The 23,715-nt window shown below is 34.9% G+C and overlaps 1 protein-coding gene across 10 annotated transcripts in view; it reads left to right on the forward strand.

Annotated features, from left to right (window-relative positions):
• LOC105319711 (anoctamin-1) overlaps positions 1 to 23,715 on the forward strand; it is a 32,484-nt gene that overhangs the window by 2,091 nt on the left and 6,678 nt on the right. Inside the window, exons 2-25 of one of the 10 annotated variants that reach the window (XM_066071719.1) lie at positions 1,149 to 1,228; positions 2,282 to 2,341; positions 4,743 to 4,858; positions 6,465 to 6,488; positions 7,641 to 7,799; positions 8,111 to 8,209; positions 9,106 to 9,150; positions 9,912 to 9,947; positions 11,012 to 11,059; positions 12,908 to 13,056; positions 15,544 to 15,662; positions 17,475 to 17,530; positions 18,958 to 19,061; positions 19,299 to 19,433; positions 19,698 to 19,858; positions 20,059 to 20,141; positions 20,295 to 20,366; positions 20,773 to 20,850; positions 21,256 to 21,462; positions 21,829 to 21,977; positions 22,150 to 22,204; positions 22,346 to 22,446; positions 22,638 to 22,774; positions 23,382 to 23,534. In XM_066071719.1, the coding sequence (XP_065927791.1) occupies positions 1,177 to 1,228; positions 2,282 to 2,341; positions 4,743 to 4,858; positions 6,465 to 6,488; positions 7,641 to 7,799; positions 8,111 to 8,209; positions 9,106 to 9,150; positions 9,912 to 9,947; positions 11,012 to 11,059; positions 12,908 to 13,056; positions 15,544 to 15,662; positions 17,475 to 17,530; positions 18,958 to 19,061; positions 19,299 to 19,433; positions 19,698 to 19,858; positions 20,059 to 20,141; positions 20,295 to 20,366; positions 20,773 to 20,850; positions 21,256 to 21,462; positions 21,829 to 21,977; positions 22,150 to 22,204; positions 22,346 to 22,446; positions 22,638 to 22,774; positions 23,382 to 23,534 (2,398 nt within the window). In that variant the 5' untranslated portion in view covers positions 1,149 to 1,176. Of the gene's footprint in view, positions 1 to 1,148; positions 1,229 to 2,281; positions 2,342 to 2,772; positions 3,194 to 3,262; positions 3,595 to 4,742; positions 4,859 to 6,464; positions 6,489 to 7,640; positions 7,800 to 8,110; positions 8,210 to 9,105; positions 9,151 to 9,911; positions 9,948 to 11,011; positions 11,060 to 12,907; positions 13,057 to 15,543; positions 15,663 to 17,474; positions 17,531 to 18,957; positions 19,062 to 19,298; positions 19,434 to 19,697; positions 19,859 to 20,058; positions 20,142 to 20,294; positions 20,367 to 20,772; positions 20,851 to 21,255; positions 21,463 to 21,828; positions 21,978 to 22,149; positions 22,205 to 22,345; positions 22,447 to 22,637; positions 22,775 to 23,381; positions 23,535 to 23,715 lie in introns of those variants that run through there. The other 9 variants (XM_066071724.1, XM_066071723.1, XM_066071721.1 and 6 more) reach the window with 9 other exon arrangements.

Genomic DNA, 23,715 nt, shown 5'->3' on the forward strand with positions numbered 1-23,715 from the left:
ACAATGTCAGAGAACATACAAGAAAAACAATTATTATTCTGAACACATATTTGTTCATTCCATTGACCTGTTTATTTTCTGTACAATATCACTACAATACTTCAGTTTTTCTTCTATAATCTTCACCATCTTCCTTTAAATGTCCAGTCTAGCTGAGCCTAGAATAGTTGTTGGAATCTTGCAAAATATCTGTGATTTACAATGTAAATGTTTTGAGTGTTGTTTAATTTGTCACTTTTATGTTCTTAAATTTACATTTGATCATTTAGAAGAATTTTATAAGAAGGAAGAAAAATGTTAGAATCATCTATGAACTTTATTAGTATATGAGATGTACCGTAATACATGTACTATAATTACACCAAGTTTTTCATTAAAAACCATTTAAATTCTGTCTTTAAATTAGGCTAGTATGGAACACCTCCATACTAAGCCATACTTCCTAGTGTCGAAATAAACAATAAAATCAAGTATAATTTTATATAATTGTACACCTTAAAAAATATTATCTAAGAAATGGGTTTTGAGCATTAGCTACCAATCTGTAAGTCATGAGTTCAAATACCGCTGGGCCTTTAAAAATTTTTCCCTTTCTAAAAAAATTTAAACAAGTGTTTTGGTCAAATACTGTAAAATTTGAAAATTCTGAAATGACAAAAGTATTTGGATTATAATGTACTTTTATCTAAATCAATATCAACAGGTGTCCCATACCACCTTTAAAAGCTTTGGATTCTTTCTTATGCAGGGCTAAATTTCTCCCCATTTATTAAAGACCCCGTAAGAAAATTCTTTATCAACTGAAATATATTGTAAGAAATATATTTATTGTTCTGTGAACAAATCTTTCTTTTGAATTAAAAAGTGATTTGAAATTTCTTTAAAATCCGAGAGAGAGAGAGAGACTGAGACGAGAGGGAGAGAGAGAGAGAGAGAGAGAGAGAGAGAGAGAGAGAGAGAGAGAGAGGGAGAGAGAGGAGAGAGAGAGAGAGAGAGGAGAGAGAAAGAGAGAGAGAGAGCAGTATTGATTTTGTTTATGTGTGTCACATCTGTTTGTTACAGGAAAAAATGTTAATTTTTGTAATAATTCTCCATCAGAGCAAATCTAGTCACCATGATCATGCTGCTTTTTATTCTCTCCCTGCCAGATTGACGTCTGGGATCACATTTTAAAAGATGGCGGAGGAGAAGGGGGAGAAAATCCCCATGCTGGAGAGCAAGGAGTCTGGTATGTACTATGTACTAAGATAGACTGACGCAGGGTTGTATCTAAAAATTGTTCCGAAGTTGAAGGAAGAAATAAAAAAGCAGAAGGGGGTCTGGAGGTCTAGCATAGCTAGATTGTGTTTGAAATGCAAAAATAGCCGGGTAATTACGTCACTTTAGGCGGGGGAATTTCCATGCCTCCCAGGTCCTAAAGATGACTCTGCTAACGTTTGTGCCTCTACTCTGTTAAATTATTTTGCTAAATTCTTATAAATTATTAGCATATGAAATAAAAGATGTTGAATATACATACAATGCATGTGTATTGGAATGCTCATTTTGTAATATTTGCATTCACTTTCTTTCCCCCTATTTAATTGCATTCATTTGACCGATTTGAGTGAAATTTACGCATAACACAGAAGACCCAATCATCAGATCTGGTGCTTCATCGGTGATTTCATTCAGTCTTCCTTCAGTATTTCTCAGAGAACATGAAGAACATGACTGACTCTCTTTGCGACTTCATACCGGATCATGACCTGATATTATAGTTACGCTGATTAATATTTGAATTCATTGATGTAATTATTTTTTAACAGTCAAATGAATCCAATTGATTAATTTCTCAGTATACCAAAATTTAAGTCATCAAATTACAGAGTGAAAAATAAAATTGTGTTATTAGAATTCAAAACGCTGTGCACTATTTTTGTCAGCATATTTCAGCTGTTCCAATGGCTCTTCCTTAAATTGTGCATTACTCCTTGGATAAGGCAGAGATTTTGAAAAATAAATCATATTTGCAGAAAGGGAATAAATGTAAAAAACAAAATGTAAATATAACCATTGAATCATTATTTTTTAGCTCACTTGAGCTGAAAGCTGAGAAATTGAAAAGAAATTAGGAAAAAAGAAATTAGAAATTAAAGCATGTTGAGCTGATCACATTTTGTCTGTCGTCTGTCTGTCCGTCTGTCTGCAAACTTTTCATATTTTACACATCTTCTCAAAGTTCTGTTATCTGATATATGCCATGCCTAGTTCCCTAAACTCTACTCTCTGTGTTCTGTAGATGCCAACGACTCTCTCAATGTGACGGCAGATACAGCTGAGGACTCTCCACTGACCAGCAGTAAGTGTTACACATTAAAATCTCTCTGTTTCTCTTGTAATATTATCAGATGATGATAGATATTAGATAAAGACTAAGGATAGATAGTTAGATACCGACTTTCTACCCCTCCCCTCTCTCTCTCTCTCTCTCTCTCTCTCTCTCTCTCTCACACACACACGTCTGAGTGCTCCCCCCAAACCCCCCTCTCCTCCACATTTGATCACCCCAGACCGCACCTACCACCTCTACCAAACATTAACCTTCTTTTACCATGTTTATCATCTCCAAAATACAATTGCTCTGTCATTGGTTGTAAAACAAAATGTCTTTAACCGAGTAAGAGAGAAGGGAGGGAGATAGATTTGTTGGCATACATGTACTACTTAGTCATTTAAGTTTTGAGATTTCCCCTCAATATTACCTGGACCAGTATTACAAATGACCTTCACCTCTACTTCCACACCTGTATTCGGATCATCGCACAGTTCTATTTTCACCTGGGGATACATCTATACAACATCTTTATTGTGGCATTTAAAAGAACATCCTGGGATTTAATAAGTGCTATTGTTGAGAAGTTATGCCAGGAATCTAGAGCGATATCTTTTGATTGTGTCACAGAGGAATGTGTTCTCTCGGCTTCATTCATGAGGATGTAACATTTTCTCACCTGGATATTTGGAGAGTTTTGCATGACTAACAGCAAAGAATGGGATTAAATTATAAAAGTATCTGTGCAAAGAATTTTTTGTGGGCATAGTAGGAAAAATATTATTGCAAGGGAAGAAACAAAAAAGAACTTGTAAAAGGAGAGATTTCCTCTTTGTTTATTTAGCAGATTTGATTTAAACCTTGAGTATTTTTTTCCGGGTATGTACATCTTGTATTAGTAAAGTTGCCTTCCATCAATCAGTGTAAACAGGAAATGAGCTTTGCTTTGGTGAAATCTATGCACATTGACTAATGCAGGCAAGGCAGACATAAAGCAACTAAATCGTATGCAAAGGAAAGGGAAAAAAAACCCTGGAACAGTTAATTTCAAATGTACATGAGCATGATCAGGAAGATTAACAATGTGCATGCGTGGAATAATACTTCTGTGTCTTTCTTCCTAGTTTTACTCAATAACTAAAACAACTTTGTAAACAAATCTAGACTTTCAAAAATGGCTGATGATGATAAGCACCTCATGACATCAAGTAGAACTCGGTTGTCATATGCTCAAATGACTCGTTTACCTGAGTTTGAGTTCCACAACCCTTTAGCTACAGGTTCATTTTTTGGATGTTTTACAGAAAATTGGATAATGGACAGATTTACAATATTTTCTGAGTCTCTCTCTCTCCTCTCTTCCTCTTTCTCTCTCAATCTCTCACTCAGTCTCTCATAGATTCAGTATATTATACATGTACATGTACTCTTACAATCTGCATATTTATTCCCAACTGCTGAATTATTCATATTGCCTGTTTAAAATACAATGAAGTGCATTGAAGTGGTAAAAATATTCGTTTGAATAAAATATTCTAAACTTTGTTTGGAACGTCAATTGTTACATAGGACACGCCCATTTATTTTATAACAAGGAAAACAGTATTCGTAACAATGCTTTCTGAACCGCTCATCTTCTAAACAACACAAGCAGGGCTGCGGACCGAAATGTGGACACAAGCTGAATCCTGATATTTTCTCCGTATATGTTTTCCATGCCCCGTGCATATCCCAGTCCCCTCAACAAGCTGCGAACACAGCAACAAATGCAGAAGATTGAAGAAGGCGAAGAACATAGCCTACCCCTCTAAAACGAAAAACTGAAACATGTGCATATATGTTGTAAAAAAAACTTTTCTTTATTTGCAATACAGTGCATGTAACAGGAAGTTCAAAACACAAAGTTACTAAAAATATTCTTATTTTGAACAATATTACTGTTTCTGCACATAGTTGGAAAGAAAGAAAGTTTGTGCTTTTGTTTTTGTGTATAATGTGCGTGTGTGAAATTCATGCTTGTGTTGTGAAGAAGAGGGGCGGTTCCGAAAGCATTGTGACGAATACTGTTTTCCTCGTTTCAAAAGAAATGGGTGTGTCTTATGTAACAATTGACGTTCGATACAAAGTTTTATTAGAATATTCCATTCAAACGAACATTTTTACCACTTCAATGCGCTTCACTGTAAAATAACATTATTATTAGTCAGTTTTCGTGTACATGTCTTTCTCAATTTTTAATGATGTCAAGTGTAAAGTATAATATCCAATACTATTAACACTTTGGATGCATTGCTTTAATTACCACAGCCAAAACTCTATATCAGTGAACAACTGCTACAAATCATTTTTTTTAAGCCTCGCAGCAGTGAGATTGAATTAGATTTTAAGACTGTATTAGGATTCTTGATTTTGCGTTTATTTTCACCAGACGAAGTAATGCAGTCCCAGACCAATGGCGGAGGTAAACAAGTGAGCGCAGGCGCACCGAAGAAAGTGGAGGAGGAAGAGGAAGAAGATGCGGACGTCCAGGACAAGAGGCCCAGTGTAAGGGCTATATATACATATGTATTACTAAATACTGAAATACATAAGGACTAAGACTTAGGAGAAAGTAAGGCCTAGGTTACATTGTAATACAGAGGCCCACTGTAAGGTTACATAGATAATACAGAGGCCCACTGTAAGGTCACCTTGATAATACAGAGGCCCAGTGTAAGGTTACATTGATAATACAGAGGCCCAGTGTAAGGTTACATTGAAAATACAGAGGCCCAGTGTAAGGTTACATAGATAATACAGAGGCCCACTGTAAAGATTACATTGATAATACAGAGGCCCAGTGTAAGGTTACATTGATAATACAGAGGCCCAGTGTAAGGTTACATTGAAAATACAGAGGCCCAGTGTAAGGTTACATTGATAATACAGCGGCCCAGTGTAAGGGTTACATTGATAATACAGAGGCCCAGTGTAAGGTTTACATTGATAATACAGAAGCCCAGTGTAAGGTTACATTGAAAATACAGAGGCCCAGTGTAAGGTTACATTAGTATCACTTATAGAGAAATACAATATGACCAAGACTTAGGAAGAGGTAGTAAGGCCCAGTGTTAATGATACTTAATACAGAGAAATATAAGGAAAAAAAGAATAGACCTAGTAGATTGAGATAGTTATAGGCCCAGTGTAGATTGAGATAGTTATAGGCCCAGTGTAGATTGAGATAGTTATAGGCCTAGTGTATATTGAGATAGTAATATACAAAAAAGACCTTGTGTCTAATTCAAAACATAATTTGGTCTTCTTTAGAGGTTAATTAATAAGATATCTTCAGCAATATAACTTCAGCAGTATTAGAAGTCTAATATCAATCTCTTATATTTACATTCGTCAGTGTCTTTGCCTGTGATAACACTACGTATCGATTTTGTACTATATAACTCATAAAGCCAAATTGAGGCGCCAGCAGGGTTTGCTTATTTATGTTTAGTATTTAATCGTACGATGGTTTAAAACTATATAAGTAATAAGGAATCACTCTATGAATATTATGAGGTTATAATTTCGGTCGGGGCGAGATCAAATCTATCATAAAGCCCTTCGGGCTTTATTGGATTTGATCACGCCCCGACCAAAATTATCACCTCTTAATACTCAAAGAATGATTCCTTATTCCTTATGAATTATCAAGATCAAGACGAGAATAGTGATTTTTAATTTTTACAAAAGAAGATTTATCTGAGAATTTTTTTTTTTGCATGGTACAGTATAGCCAAGCAGCATGTTGCTGTTGATAATTTCAGAACATTGGTTGACTTGTTTTTGTCATTATATTGTCATTTGAATGGCCAATATCCAGATGTGTTAGTTTATTACTATGTTAGTTCATAATACAAAATATGCATATAAATTATGACAAATTATGATGAATTGTTACCGTACTTAATCATGACAGATTTATTTTGAATTCCTCTTCCTGTGTACAGCAAAGCAAGGCCTGCTTATTCTGATGTTGACTTAAATGTTTATTTTGCTTTTCATGTGATATTTTGATGGGTCGTCTGATATTTATCAAGGTTTAAGTGAAGTTATCAGTGACTATTTATAAATGGTGACTTACTTTCTAAATCTCTCCTTGCTCTATATATAGCAGCCATTGGACCAGGAGTTGGTGGTAATTTGCCGCAGCATGCCGTCTGCTACCATAAACAAGAACTTTACTTGTACAGACCTAACTGTCCTGTTCATTTTGTTTGTTTGTTGTTTGAGTCTGTGCCTCTCTAAGTTTAAGAGATCAACAATTTTTCATGAAGTGCATTCAAATGATATAGTATTTAATTGTGCATCTGTAACACAACTTTCATATCTATGTACACGTTACTCTAAAATAATATCAAATAGTTGTGACAAAATTGCATTGCAATTTTAAAATAAGCCAACTAGCATCTTCTTTAATTCAAATGAGACTCTCCTAGCTTTGAGCATCCCTGTCTTCTCCTCCCCCCACTCCCCCCAACAAATTAAATCGGTGAAATTTTTTTTTCTTTTATTACATTTTAAAGTTACATTGCATTATTACTTAAACGTTTACAAATTTCTCTAGATATGATATTATGTATTCAGATTTTCTTCTGTCTTAAAGTAATACTTTTTTTACCATTGCTTCAACTTTCTTTGACGTTGACAATTATTTTTATTTAAAAAAATTGAAATATTGAATTTTTGATTATAGAAACCTCGATCGTATGAATATTATTTACCGTATCTTAATTTTAAGATGTCAAGAAATAATCAACATGCCAATTAAAATAGATTCCCTTGACTATCAGACTTGAGTGTTTTTGTTGAAGTCTGTACAAAAAGTGTGTGATTTGTGCATGCATGTACTATGTAAGGCATGCATTGAGGTGTGAAAATAACAAGCTCATCATCCAGGAACAGATTTAATCCAATATCTTACCTCGGTGAGGGAGAGTTATCCTGTTTGTCCGACATGTATTGGGGGAAGTCAAAATATGTGAAATACTCCTTCAGTAAAAATTTGTGGTCCATAATTACAAGATTTATTAACAACAATTTTGGAAAATAACAGTTACCAGTTTGAGCAATGTAAAAAAGCAGTGTGACATAGTCCTTATTGAAATATGTTTCATTGATTCTACATAGTAAAGTTAATTCTTAAGTTTATAAGGGAAGTCAAAGTGTGGTTCATACCTATCATATGTAGGCAATTGTTCTTGATCACATTTCTTTCTAGGTCATTCAAAAAAAATTTCTTTCATTGCTATTTCATATGGATGTGTAATGGCAGTTTATACGTTTGTAGGGCCGTAACATGTTTTTCAAGGACGGTAAGAAGAGGATCGACTACATCCTGGCCTGGAGCACAGAGGGGAAGCCGGAGAAACTGGCTCACTCCCAGGAGGCCAGAGCGGTGTTTGAGGAGAACCTGGAACAGGAAGGGCTCAAACTGGAGAAAGATGAGGTAAGATACACTTGGACGTACAGCTGAAGTTTTATTCTGAAAACCTAATGCCAATTGTAAGTGTATTAGATTAAAATCTACAAACGCAAATTTTCGTTGGCCGGATTAAGGTTTGGTTTAAAATATTTTGTTGTGTTTCATTAATAGATCCAAATTCCTACTGTATGTGTATTGCTCCAGTAGATTATCATGCAAAAAAACATGAAGCACAAATTTTCATTGGAGATTTCATTTTGTTTATTTTGGTATTAACACATAACAGATATGTTTGATCTTGCATAGTAATATTCTTGACGTTTAAATTTGTACAGAAAGAAGGGGAGGAGGTCCACTTCCTGAAGGTCCACGCCCCCTATGAAGTTCTGACCCGCTACGCCGAAATCCTCAAAGTGCGCATGCCAGTCAAAAAGGTGGGTACTGCCAAATAATTTAATTAAAGGATTAATGCAACATGCATACATATTATAATAGCTTAATTTATGTTTATAGTGCATGAAGTAAAATTTTTGTTTTTATTTTATGAGAGTTAACAATCAATGGCAAAGTTATTACAGGCACTAATTTTGTTCAATATCTTGTTATTATTATATGAATATATTATTAATAATCAAATGAATAGAATAAAGCTTTTCTAATTGCAAAGGTGACCCCAGAAAATGTTTTCTCACACATTGTAGGGTACGGGCCTAATTTCATTAACTGCATTGCTTGAACTTGACTACTGACCTTAATTTGTCATAAATATTGATCATTCTTCTCGGAAAGGAAAATTCATTGGCAGGGGCAAACTACTAATTTTACATCAATTACTTTGTCTTAATTTACTTATGATTTTAATAGCTCTAACTAACCAAAATTTGCTAGGGGTAGGGATTGTGTAGATGGGGTTGGAGTGAGTTGGTCATTGACAAATATTGCCTTGATGAGGAGGGAAAAGACGGTAGGAAAAGTTGGGAATATGTCAGCTTTGTCAACATGTATTACAAGACATATTAAAAAAAATCTGGAATTATCAAGAATCTGCACGCCTATCATCATTTCGTCTCCTAAAAAAAAAATCGAAATTGCTTTGTGTCACCAACTGGAAAGGGTATTGGGAAGGTATCATTTAAAAATAAACCACCAAAGAATTGCAGGGAAAAAACTCTGACATATATCAGCTCTTATTACTAGTCTCCTACCAGTGAATAGGGAGACTGTAACTTTTATCTCTGGCTGTCATTCTGTCCCCCACTTGCTTCCACAGCTAGTACTTCCAGAATGCCTGTTTGTAATGTCTAACATGTTTTCTTGCTATGATCGACAGAGTCTGGACTTGGACAAGATTCAGCAGAAGTATGCCAAGCTTGAGGTACTTGTTTGTCTCACTGTGTTTCATGCCCTCCCTGGCGCTCTCTTATTTAACATTGCAATGTAGTGTTTGTCTTCTTCTGATCTCATTGGTCATACTTGGAATTGTACGTTGGCTGATATATGAACTCTGCTTCTTTCTTCCTGTGCTCATTGGTTAGATTCTAAACCAATAATATTGATTGTGAGGTTTAAATTTTTGTAGAATAGATAAGTGTAATGGAAGTAATAAAAAACATACACAACAGGTTTGTAACAAGGGCCAGGAGTGGTTTTTTAAGCTGACAATTTGGTAATAGTTAAGGGGTAAAGATTTAGTCAGTATTCAAATGTGGGTGGGGGGGGGGGGGGGTCAGTTTTTAATTTTGAAAATTTTTATCTACTTGGTATGCTAACTGTAAACCAACATTTATTCATTACAAATTTATATTGAAAGTTTTCAGTGACTTTTTGGTTTATTTTTCCACATTGTGCCAAAAGAGAAATTTTCTTGCTGGCAAATTAAATTTGTTTTACAGTACACTGTGTGCTTTGACCACTTATATTGATAAGAATTATGTTGGTATAGAATATTTTTGAGAGCATTAAGAAATCAGTTTAGATGAAAAGAAATTCTTCGAAAGCTACTGTTTTAATTATGTGTATTAAAAAGTTACATGTAATGTATATGTAAAAAATGAAATCTAGCTGGTATTTGAATAAGAAGTCATGGAAAAAAGAATTGTGAATTTTTGCCTTGACTTGACTTAAATTTACTTTTAGCTTAAATACAAATGCATTCAAGGTCCTGATCTTGATGTAAGTAATTTAAGGAAATTTTAACCATAAGACACAAAGTGTGGGGTGTTTCTTCAAAGTACATAACCAACCTTTTCACAGTCTAAAGTATATTGATCCGATTTTTTTTATTGTGTGCTTGTATAACCTCATTTTTTTTTGGTTGCTTTAATATTTGACCAGTGTAAGTTATCATTTTGATATGAACCTTTTCACTTTGAATCAGAGATTTAAAAAAATGAATAATTACATCTATCAGAAATATAATTATGCTAAATGATTATGAGAATTGGCTCATAAATAAAGGACTTAGTCTATGTAGTAATGGCAATTTTGACTTTCGTTAATTTTGAATACGAGCTTGTATAAGACAAGATCTTTTTTGAATCAGATAATCAACCATTAGATCTGATATTTGACATTCAAACCTTTACGGTATTTAGATATGTGCTTCTTTCAGTTTCTGTTTATAATAGACTAGACTTGCTTTTTGCTTTTTTTTTGTATAATCAATTGAGAATAAAAGGGTAAGATTTTGGAGGTGATCAAAATATAATCAAACTGGGATGATAATGTGTATGTGTGATTTAGGATAGTATGAAAAGAAATGTAACCCATGTATTACATTAGTTCATCTGTGAATGCAGGTATTGGATTATTTTATCCATATTTAGTACATTCACTGGATATTTTTATTGTCAGTACTTTTATCAGTTAAGTGCATGGTGTCCATGTATACCAGATGAATTATCCATGAATGGATGGAATTATCCATCAATTATGTATTGGATGAGAATATCCATAATAAGTACAGCATCGATAAAGCATTGGATAAGGATGAGTTCATCCGTTAATGCATATACTAGTAACTATTAGATTAATTTATTCGTCGTAAACCTAAATCTTTTTCTATATATTGTAGACACAAACTTTTTTTTAAAGAATACCATTTATATTAAATGGAGAGAATAATTATTGTTACATTAGATTAATATTTCATCATTATATAGTCTATAAAGCTATATAGAATGATCACAAGCGTTCCACATACTCAGTATAATGTATATATTCTTGACCCTGCTCAGAAAATCTTGATAAAGCTGGAGGGAGGAGGCTTTCATCGCCGGGCGGTGGTATGTCACTTCCTTCACGATTTGGAATTTCCGTTAGCGTTGTTGTCCTGTCAGCTATTTTTTGGAGTTGCCGTGAATGCCTATTGTTACAGCATGTTTGTGTCTTGTTTGTCTGTCCGTTTGTCTGTCTGTGTGTGTGTTTGTTTGTTTGTTTGTTTCAGTAACCTTGATGATAATGAGTTTATACAGTTTTAAATATTTCACCATAATTAAATGTGAAATATATTTTGAAATTCTTTTTTTGATATATAGAATCAAATTTAAATGGTTTTAAATGATTTAATATCAATTCTTAAAGCATTGCTTAATTTTGAATAAATTTATTCTGATTTTCTGAAAAATTTTCTGGGTGTCATAATTTTTTGAAAGCATGTTATCTCATGTATTACATGCAGATAGTTACTATGCTTCTTAAAAGCATGAAGTTGAAGCACTTGAGTCGTAAGTGTTTTTACCAAATAACAAAAACAAAATGACAAGTATTTACCTGATTTGAATTTTCTGGAAATAAAAAAGATAAATATAATATATTTTTCAATGGTGTGTAAGATATGTAAAAGTTGTAGTGAACAACTATGGTGAGAATGTGCATGCCCTTACATTTTTCAAATTCATGTATCAGTTACCTGTTGTATATTTAGCTGGAATTGGAATCAAGCAGATATGGAGCTTGTTAGAAGATAAATATAAACTATAGTGCATATGGTACACTGCTACACACATGGTTTACTGACCAATTAAGGAAAAAAAGCAGCTATATAGGGCAGAATATTTGAAGGTTAAAGCTGGCAAATGTAGATTGGACTGAAGAAGATTTGAATTTTACAAACAATCATAGTATGAAATATTGAAAGGAATATCTTAGCACGCAAGGAGAACAACTCTTTCAAACCACCAAGAGCTTTTGAGTGTTTCTAGAAACTAAAATATCGTCAAGACTGATTGTAGCTCAAAGGGTCAAACATTCTTTGTTTTCAGGGTATATTCAGAAATACTGATAAATTTCATTGCATTTAATACAAATTAAAACATGTGCAAATACAGTATAAGGATTTGATTTAATATCTCATGCATTGTTTAAGAGAGTTGAAATCGGTTAAGGAAATATGCTATGCTATTTTGTGTACAGAATTTTCCTGTAGTAACAATGAATAAGCTCAGTGTACATAAATATAGTAGACTGTCAATTTTTTGATCCTACTTTTTTCAAGCTCTTATGTTCTGGAAAATTGATAAGATATGTTACTTTTACAGAAGTTGATTGAAAATTTTCATGTATTTGGTACATTTTTCATTTCCATTGTTTTTCAGAGTATTTAATTTCACATGTGGTTATTTGATAAGACATACCAGTATGTAATCAGTTTAGAAGATTAAATTTAAATTATTGCATCAATTTACAAATTGTATTCTTTTCTAAGTCCCCTTTCTTTTGCTTTTGTTCCTCTTTGAGTTTGTATTTTTTATTTTATTATTTCATTTTCACCTGACTGACGTATTTATTTTCCACTGATCTTTGACAATTTTGATATTTTCCAAAATTATTTATTAGAATTTACAGGAATGGATACATTAATGTTTATAGTCGCATATTTATATTTGGTTTTTTTTTCCTTTATATTCTTCCTTGTATCAAATAAACTTAATTGTCATGCATATACATGAACAAAATGTGCAAATATACTCAAAATAATACAATTAGTTACATGCATTTATTAAGTAAAAAGCTTGATTCTAGTTTGTTCTATACACAAATAAAACTTTCTTTCTTATTTATGGGATAGCCATGTATCTCTTCTACTAGCTGTCGATAAATCAAGGTATGATAAACTACAATGTGTATTGTAGACCCCGATAAAGGCCGTCAGTACGCGACTGTGGGACACAATGACCAACATCACCAAGAAAGTGTTCACTCCCTTCCAGCTGGACGAGGAGGTGGTCAAACCGATCAAGAGGAGGTTTAATGTGGCCTACAGTAGAGACAAGGAGTATCTGTAAGTGTAGAAATGGTTCAATATCTGTAGGTGTAGAGGGGGTCAATATCTGTAGGTGTAGATGGGGTCAATATCTGTAAGTGCAGATGGGGTCAATATATGTAAGTGCAGAGGGGGTTCATTATCTGTAAGTGAAGAGGGGGTCCAATATTTGTAAGTCTAGAGGGGGTCAATATCTGTAAGTGTAGAAGGGTTCATTATCTGTAAGTAAAGAGGGGGTCCAATATCTGTAAGTGTAGAGGGGGGGTCAATATCTGTAGGTGTGGAGGGGGGGGGGGGTCAATATCTGTAAGTGTAGAAGGGGGGGGGGGGGTGTTCAATATCTGTATGTGTGCAGAGGGTTCAATATCTAAGTATCTAAATATAGAGGGGGTTCAATATCTGTAAGTGTAGACGGGGTTCAATATCTAAGTGAAGTGGGGGTTTATTATATGTAAGTGTAGAGTGGGTCCAATATCTGTATGTGTAGAGGGGGTTCAATATCTGTAAGTGTAGAGGGGGTTCATTATATGTAAGTATAGAGGGGGGTCAATATCTGTAAGTGTAGAGGGGGTTCAATATCTGTATGTGTAGAGGGGGTTCATTATATGTAAGTGTATGGGAGGTTCAATATCTGCAAGTGTAAAGGGGATTCAATATCTAAAAGTGTTCAAGAAGTTCAATATCTGAAAGTGTAAAGGGGTTCAATATCTGTAAGTGTAAAGGATGTTCATTATCTGAAAGTGTTGAGGGAGTTCAATATCTGTAAGACTTTTGTGTAGAGGGGGTTCAATATCTGTAAGTGTAGTGGGGGTTCAATATCTGTAAGTGTAGAAGGGGTTCATTATATGCAAGTATAGAGGGGGGTCAATATCTGAAAGTGTAGAGGGGGTTCAATATCAAAGTGAAGTGGGGGTTTATTATATGTAAGTGTATGGGAGGTTCAATATCTGCAAGTGTAAAGGGGATTCAATATCTAAAAGTGTTCAAGAGGTTCAATATCTGAAAGTGTATAGGGGTTCAATATCTGTATGTGTAAAAGATGTTCATTATCTGAAAGTGTTGAGGGAGTTCAATATCTATAAGACTTTTGTGTAGAGGTGATTCAATATTTGTAAGAGTAGAGAGGGTTTAATATTTGTTAGTGTAGAGGGGATGCAATATCTGTAAGTAAAAAGGGGTTCAATATATGTAAGTAGAAAGGGGGTTCAATATCTGAAAAAGTAGAGGGGGTCCAATATTTATACCCCCCGCAAACAAAGTTTGGGGGGGTATATAGGAATCACCTTGTCCGTCCGTCCGTCTGTCTGTCTGTCCGTCTGTCTGTGCAATCGTGTCCGGTCCATATCTTTCTTATGGAGAAACATTGGAAGTTCTTACTTCACACAAAGATTGCTTATGATTAAAGGGTGTGTCATGACCTTGACCCAAGGTCAATTGAGAAAGTTCAACGTCATTGTTTCAAAAAAGCTAAATTCTGTCTGTGTCATGTCTTGTATTAATGGAAATATTAGAAGCTAAAAATTAACAGTTTTCAAAAATAAAGCAGTTGTTATTTATAGAAAATGGACAGTGAAATAGATTCATCCAATATTTTCTATAATAGCAAAAATACACGCGTTATGATTTTTTTCTTAGCGGGGGGTATCAATTGTGAGCTTGCTCACAGTACCTCTAGTTGTATTTGTTGAAGGGGTTCAATATCTTAAAGTGTAGAGGGGGTCCAATGTCTGTATGTGTAGAGGGGGTTTGATATTTGTATTATAACAGCAGTATTTGACATCTAAGTATAGAGGGTTTGATATACTGTAGTTTCATCAATATTCAAGGGTATCAATTTTCGTGGATAAAGTGAAAATCACAGTTTCAAGGACACGTAAATTTGTGGCCAATGACCCAATCAACACAAAATGTTAATAGAAATTGCATTTCAATGAACATTTAATTTCGTGGATCAACTTAACAACGAAATCCACGAAAATTGGTATTCAACGAATATTGATGAAACCACAGTATGAGTGTAGTGGCAGTTGGATATCTGTGTTGTGTAGAGGGGGTTGTTTCAAATTTGTTGGCAATATACAGGTAACTCTCAATGGCTCGAACTTTGTTTGGAAGTTCTTGATCGCTGGAAGTGAGTCTAGGGTCCCGATTTATTTCCCTATAAAACTTAGCAAATTTATTCTTGATTTCTCGAGCTCTTGATCTCTCGAAACCCTTGATCCCTCGAAGTCAAACTGCAGTCCCGTTGTTCATATCTATACTTTCTTACTCTCGATACCTCAAAGTCGCCGTGTATCTCCAAGCGCTATACCTAATTAACACCTACTTGGTCATTTGAATGGCTCCAGGCGTTAGACACGGGACCAGAGTTAATCCTTGATAAATATTGTGCACTATCCATTAGTCCTGCAGAGATGTACACTAAATATTAACAGTTAACATCTCAATATCTGGAAATGGTAACGTCTTGTCAGATAATTTTTTTTACTTTTGGTTTATTTGTAGATTTGATATCCCTGAGGATCGGGAGAAGTATTTTGACCACGCCACAAGGAGTAGAATCGTTAACTTCATTTTACGTCGTAAATCTTTCAGCAAGGCAAAAGAAAAGGCATACTCATTTGGTAGGTCCATCAAAGCTGATAGAAACTCCTAGTTCTGGCCTGAAATTAAGAGTGGGCATATTACAAGAAATACAGTTACTGTATTGTATTGATTTACAACAGATTTTTTTTTTCTGTGTATTATATCAACATTTTCCACTGTGATGAATTAGTCAATTTTTAACCGGGTTTTCCAACGGAAAAATCCGGTTATTAAAATGGCGAAAATGGCGGGCGGATTGGCGGGCAGGCGGGCGGCTGCCAAAAGGGTACCCTCATTGTACGGATAACTCCCCCTACAGTTTTCAAGATAGGAAGTTATTCTTTTGCAGATCAATTGTACATATATCAGAGGTGTGCATATTGCTAGGATTTTGATTTCCGATAATTTATCGAAAAAATACCAGCTTTTGAACTTAGTCATTTTTTGGCAAAATGTTGCATATAGGGTACCCTCATTATACGGATAACTCCTCCTACAGTTCTCAAGATAGGAAGTTGTTCTTTTGCAGATCAATTGTACATATATCAGAGGTGTGCATATTGCTAGGATTTTGATTTCCGATAATTTATCGAAAAAATACCAGCTTTTGAACTTAGTCATTTTTTGGCAAAATGTTGCATATAGGGTACCCTCATTGTACGGATAACTCCTCCTACAGTTCTCAAGATAGGAAGTTGTTCTTTTGCAGATCAATTGTACATATATCAGAGGTGTGCATATTGCTAGGATTTTGATTTCCGATAATTTATCGAAAAAATACCAGCTTTTGAACTTAGTCATTTTTTGGCAAAATGTTGCATATAGGGTACCCTCATTGTACGGATAACTCCTCCTACAGTTCTCAAGATAGGAAGTTGTTCTTTTGCAGATCAATTGTACATATATCAGAGGTGTGCATATTGCTAGGATTTTGATTTCCGATAATTTATCGAAAAAATACCAGCTTTTGAACTTAGTCATTTTTTGGCAAAATGTTGCATATAGGGTACCCTCATTGTACGGATAACTCCTCCTACAGTTCTCAAGATAGGAAGTTGTTCTTTTGCAAATTAATTGTACATATATCAGAGGTGTGCATATTGCTAGGATTTTGATTTCTGATAATTTATCGAAAAAATACCAGCTTTTGAACTTAGTCATTTTTTGGCAAAATATTGCATATAGGGTACCCTCATTGTACGGATAACTCCTCCTACAGTTCTCAAGATAGGAAGTTGTTCTTTTGCAGATCAATTGTACATATATCAGAGGTGTGCATATTGCTAGGATTTTGATTTCCGATAATTTATGAAAAAAATACCAACTTTTGAACTTGTTAATTTTTTGGCAAAATATTGCATATAGGGTACCCTCATTGTACGGATAACTCCTCCTACAGTTCTCAAGATAGGAAGTTGTTCTTTTGCAGATCAATTGTACATATATCAGAGGTGTGCATATTGCTAGGATTTTGATTTCTGATAATTTATGAAAAAAATACTAGCTTTTGAACTTAGTCATTTTTTGGCAAAATGTTGCATAAACATGTAGGGTACTCCATTTCACTGGATAAGGGTTGACATGGATTATGGATACAGTTTACATAAAAGAAAACCCGGTTTGCTGTCACATTGACAGCTTTTCACTTGTTATTCATGTATCATAATGATGTGTTTTGTTTCTTAAAGTATTTCTTCTGTTCATATCACATTAGCAGTGTGTGCTGTGATGAATTACTCAATGTATTGATGTGATTTTTTGTTTTTAAATTAAAGTATTTTTTTCTGTTTATTATATCAACATTTTCCACTGCGATGAATTACTCCATGTTTTGATGTGGTGTGTTTCAGGCATCAATAAGATGATAGCTGATGGACACTACACGGATGCCTTTCCTCTACATGAAGTAAGTTGCTTTGAAAATTGTTTGAATTATGTCCACTTTGAACAGTTAAGGTATCGGATCCATAATAGCCCTAGATTCAATGGATTTGGAGTATACTAAGTATACACGGACATGATTTTCATGTTTAAGTATCAGTATGTAAGAGCAGAATGTGTCCTAATAAATGACCTTTTCCTGTCCTTGAAGAGTTGTCCCCCTTTGTTTTTAATCTATAAAAATCAATTATTATAAAAATCTATAGGGTACAAAATTCATTCTTAATAGTTTTTGTAATTTTAATGAATAAATGCGTCTTTCCACCGAAGCATTTATTGATATTCTTAGTAATTACTTTTTTATTTGAAAAAATGTGCTTGTCTCCATAGACCTTAATGCAATCTTCATTTGTTAATTACTGCTTAGGTAATGATATTTTTGAAAATTTCTCTCGGTAAATCCTTTTCTAAACTTCAATGCTTTGAACAAATAATAGATTTTTTAATACATAATGAATTTTCAAGGTTAGAAAAATTAGGTCCTGATATGGATCGGATACCTTAAATAAATTTTATATTTTTTAACCGGGTTTTCCAACGGAAAAATCCGGTTATTAAAATGGTGAAAATGGCGGGCGGGCGGGCGGCTGCCAAAAGGGTACCCTCATTGTACGGATAACTCCTCCTACAGTTTTCAAGATAGGAAGTTGTTCTTTTGCAGATCAATTGTACATATATCAGAGGTGTGCATGTTGCTAGGATTTTGATTTCCAATAATTTATCGAAAAAATACCAGCTTTTGAACTTAGTCATTTTTTGGCAAAATATTGCATATAGGGAACCCTCATTGTACGGATAACTCCTCCTACAGTTCTCAAGATAGGAAGTTGTTCTTTTGCAGATCAATTGTACATATATCAGAGGTGTGCATATTGCTAGGATTTTGATTTCTGATAATTTATCGAAAAAATACCAGCTTTTGAACTTAGTCATTTTTTGGCAAAATATTGCATATAGGGTACCCTCATTGTACGGATAACTCCTCCTACAGTTCCCAAGATAGGAAGTTGTTCTTTTGCAGATCAATTGTACATATATCAGAGGTGTGCATATTGCTAGGATTTTGATTTCCGATAATTTATAAAAAAAATACTAGCTTTTGAACTTAGTCATTTTTTGGCAAAATGTTGCATATACATGTAGGGTACTCCATTTCACTGGATAAGGGTTGACATGGATTATGGATACAGTTTACATAAAAGAAAACCCGGTTTGCTGTCACATTGGCAGCTTTTCACTTGTTATTCAATTTTGTAGATTCTACCCCCCAAAAATGATGCATGAGTTGAATGGGACAGTATGAGGGCAGAAAATTTTATCGTTGTGAATGCTCCTACATTTGTTGAAAACTTTTTTCATTATGAATTAACGTGAGTGTGTCTGCATGTGTAGGGTCACTGGAAGCCTGGGTCTGCTGACAATGAAAGAAAGCTGCTGTTTGATTACTGGGCGAACTGGAGGAACTGCTTCAAGATCCAGCCGCTGGACCATGTGCGGTACGTCTGTGTTGCATGCTGGGGATATTAGCCATCCATAACCAACTGTGTTAATGATGCAAATATTTATGAATTACTGTGGTTCAGAAATGTATAATGTTTTGGAAGAGATTTGATATATGTAGTCTACAAATTTTCTTCTTAATTTTGTAGAAAAGAAATTTATACGTAGTGCACTTTACTAATCAAATGTACATGTATATATTTAAAAAATCCTTTTAAAACTATTGACCTCAGGGCCTACTTTGGCGAGAAGATAGCGATCTACTTTGCCTGGCTGGGTTTTTACATGCAGATGTTGATTCCTGCCTCCATCATTGGCCTCATTGTGTTCATATACGGCTGTGTAATATCGGGGAATAGTTACCCTGCGTAAGTCAGCATCTTTGGTCATTATAGATAAAGGTTTCATTGAAAATGGAAAGCAAGAAGTTTATTTGGTGGATTATGATTTATAAATTGATTTTCTCCGTTCTTCACCAGATCATGGACATTGTTCAATCAGTGAAAATAAAAATAGATTCTTACAAGTCCGTTTTTCACTTAAAACTTTAATCAACAGAATTTCATGCCCACAAAAATTCAGATATTTTCTGCCCATTTTACTGAGTTGTTTCCATTGTCTTTCCTCTGCAGTAATGAGGTTTGTGACAAGAGTAAGAACTTCACCATGTGTCCGCTGTGTGACTTCCAGTGTCCCTACTGGAAGCTGAGTGCTGCCTGCTCCCACGCCCGCGCCAGCAGGATCTTTGACAACAACGCAACCGTGTTCTTCGCCATCTTCATGTCCTTCTGGGGTAAGTGTTTCCACCATGCTCCTTTTTCCTGACAAACATGCATCCAGTGATGCAATGATTCATCAGAAGTTTAATTATTTTATTTTTTTGTACATTAAACATTTTGCTGAAGCCATTACGAAACTTTTGGTCAAGCATCTTTTATATGCTTTCAGTGATACCAGTACTTTGATTTTCACTCTTTATATGTATTTATCTAGGTACATTGTTCCTGGAGTTCTGGAAGAGAAAAGAAGCGGCTCTACAGTTCAAATGGGACCTGACTGACTTTGTGACCGAGGAGGTAGAGTATCTTGGTTTTCCGGGCACTCGCTTTATTTGGTTTTGTACCTTTATGTTGTATAATTGTTGATATGTAATGATAATTGATACCAGGCAAGCAGTAATTTATCGGGGTATTTTGACAATAATGATCATAATGTTAACATTTTTGTAGCAACCCCCTCGTCCTGAGTTCTTGGCCAAACTCGAGCACATCACCACATACAAGGAACATCCTATCACTGGGGTAAGGCTATTTACATGTACAATCCCATCACTGGGGAAAGACTTATTACATTTACAGGTACTTCAGGACTTTGTGTATTTAAAATATACATAGCTTAACAGATTAATGAACTGAAATTTGCTGATTAGATCAGGCAAGGGGATTTTAAATGAAAGATTTTTCATTTTATCCATATTTTATTTTGACTATTTAATGGTTTTTTCTCTTCCTTAACTCTTTCTAAACACATTTTTTGTATCACATATAACATTTATTGCCATGATATTTTCTGGGAAGTATTTTTTTTCTATCTGTATACGTATACAAAGTATATGAAACATGTCAGGGTTTCAGCAAGATGTTGAAAATGTATCCTGTGGTTTTAATTTGTATTGTGAATAAAGTTACATAGTTACATGTTTTGTAGATTAAGGAGCCCCATCTTCCCTTCTGGAGAAGACGCTTCCCCATCTACCTCATGTCCTGGACGGCCATGTTGTTTCTGGTAAGTCCTGACAATGGTCAGTCTGTCCTACCAGTAATGGAGGAGTTTTCATAATGGAGAGATATGATTAGTGATATGATTAAGGTTTGATTTCAACAGCCTGAGTGGGAAAAAAGAAGAATGCACATCATGTAAAAGTATATTCTGAGGCTGTCACTCTGTATGGCATATCTTTTAATTTTGAAATGTAGTTGACTGATATAGTGTGTTTGTTTCTCTTTAAAGCATCAGCATGGAAAACTTTTCACATTTTGGGGTTTCTTTTTTAGATGTTGCAAAAATTTAACATGGCATAGCATTACAAAACATATTTCTGATCATATGTATACATGTTCCTTGGACAGCTATGATGTCTGTGTGCAGTTTGCAGACTTTGTCTCTGACTGTCAGTATGTGTGTTTGTAGGCATTTCTGGCAATCATTGCGGTGGTTGGAGTGATTGCCTACCGCATCTCCACGCTGGCTGCCCTCCAGGTACTGACAAGGAACACGCCAGTCACTAACTCCACGTTCATCGCCACCACCGCGGAGGTCATCTACCAGAACGCCAGTCTGGTCACCACGGTTACTGCCGCCTGCATCAATCTCCTCATCATCGTCATACTCAACATTGTAAGTGTCCGTCATGGGGTATCCTATTTTACAATGTAAAAGGATATTACAGAATTTTCTAACTTTTGACGCTGGCTTATTGTTTAGGGCATTTTGTTAGCTGTTTGTAGGGCAATGATTTCACGAGACAAACAAAAAGTCTCCTTTTCACCAGTAGTTTCATTCCATCATTTTGTTGTAATTCTACATTTATTTTAAAATACAACCAATACATACAGTGATATAGCCTTTAGTTAATTCATACTTTGCTTTTAAAGTCACCAAATCTGTACTTTAAATAAAGTTTAAATTACATGTACTTACAATTACGGTTATAGCAGAACATTTATTGAGATAATTTTGATCGTTGTATATGTTGCTCTGTAGATCTACAACCGGCTGGCTTTCTGGCTGACAGACATGGAGTGCCTGCGTACCCAGAAGGAGTACGACGACAGCATCACTCTCAAACTGTTCTCCCTCCAGTTTGTCAACTACTACTCCTCCATCATATACATCGCATTCTTCAAAGGGAGGTAAATGAGTCATCTCATTTCTTTAGAACATTAAAAATCAGTATGGTTATCATTGATTTTTTGTTTCAAGATTATGAAGATTTTACCAGATAGCAAAAAGTCATGTCATAAGTCTTTTAATTAATATATTAATTATTTAAACCCAATTTGACATCTCTATGGTCACTTTCAGAATGGTAGGAAGACCTGGTAAATATGCAACATTATTTGGAGGTCGCCAAGAAGAGGTAAACATATGTTTGATATGATTTTTTTCTGACGTCAGTTAAACAAAAAAGTATCACTGATTACAAGTAAGAGAAAGAAATTAAGAAAGATTTAGGGGTTTTTAAATCAGACTGAAAAGGTGCTTGTTTCTGTTAACACAGTGTGAAGCCGGGGGCTGCCTCATTGAGCTGTGTATCCAGCTGGCCATCATTATGACGGGGAAACAGCTGATCGTCAATAACATCGTCGAGATCCTCATACCGTAAGGCGCTATATTTAATGGCTATTGTTTACCACTATAGTTAAGACTTGAATATAGAAAATGATAATAATAATTAACTGTGATGTTAACTTTATCTGTTACTCTTTATACATAGTACGCAAATCACCTGATTCTTTTAAGTGAATGTATTGTTAACTTAGTGAAAGACTTTCACTCGATAATGTTTGTAGGAAAGTCATCAAGTGGATCAAGAGGAAGATCTGGCCGGAGACCAAGGAGCAGAAGATGAGCCGGTCGCCGTGGGAGAAGGACTACAGGCTGCAGCCGGCCGAGACCACCTCCCTGTTCTACGAGTACCTGGAGATGAGTATGTACCGATATGTACTATTTATTTCATGTGTCACCTCTCTGTCAGTGGTCAATATATTGGTTGTATGCATTTCATTAACGGTACTAAGGGAAATATTCCCCCCTGTTTTATTTTTGCCCCTTTCACCTTTGTTGTTGGCGGGCAAATTTAAGACTGGGCGAAACTGTTTGCTAGTGTAGAAGGGCGAAAATTACAGGGGGCGAAAGTAACCCTTTATACGGTATGTAATTGTATATACATTTATGTGCTCCTTATTCTGGTAAAAAATACATTTAGTACGGAATCAAGATGAAATGATAATTGCTAAACATTAACGATGCAAAAATAAGATACTTAATGCTATTATGAGTAGAGCAATCAGACAGAAGTTCTGTGTTGTAAAACCCTTATAGTTTGCATTCTTAGGCTGTGTTCCAGTCCTACAGTCTGGGTTGTGTTTTAAGTTCTATAGTTTGGGGTCCTGACCCTATTTGTATGTTTAGTCCTACAGGAAGGGTTCCAGACCCTATTTCTATTCCTACAGGGAATTATAGGTTTCCTAACCCTATTTTGTTTTTAGTCCTACAGTGAATTATAGGTTTCTTAACCCTATTTGTGTTTCCAGTCCTACAGTTTGGGTTCCTGACCCTGTTTGTGGCTGCCTTCCCGCTGGGTCCTCTCTTTGCCCTCATTAACAACATCCTGGAGATCAGATTCGATGCTGTCAAGTTCACCACCCAACTTCGCAGACCCATGGCTGAGAGAGTTCCAGATATAGGTAAAGTGCACATGAATAAGAGTCATACATCAGTATACATGATCTTTAAATGAAGTTATAATTAAGAGGATTAATAAATCATTTTAACTTTTCCATATTAAAGTAATTTTTGTCTTTTCAATATTAATTTTTATGGCTTACGGCCATCTAGTTGCCGGATAATCTTTACGGCAAAGAGTTC

The sequence above is a fragment of the Magallana gigas genome, chromosome 9 (assembly GCF_963853765.1).
Source record: "Magallana gigas chromosome 9, xbMagGiga1.1, whole genome shotgun sequence".
NCBI lineage: Eukaryota > Metazoa > Mollusca > Bivalvia > Ostreida > Ostreidae > Magallana > Magallana gigas.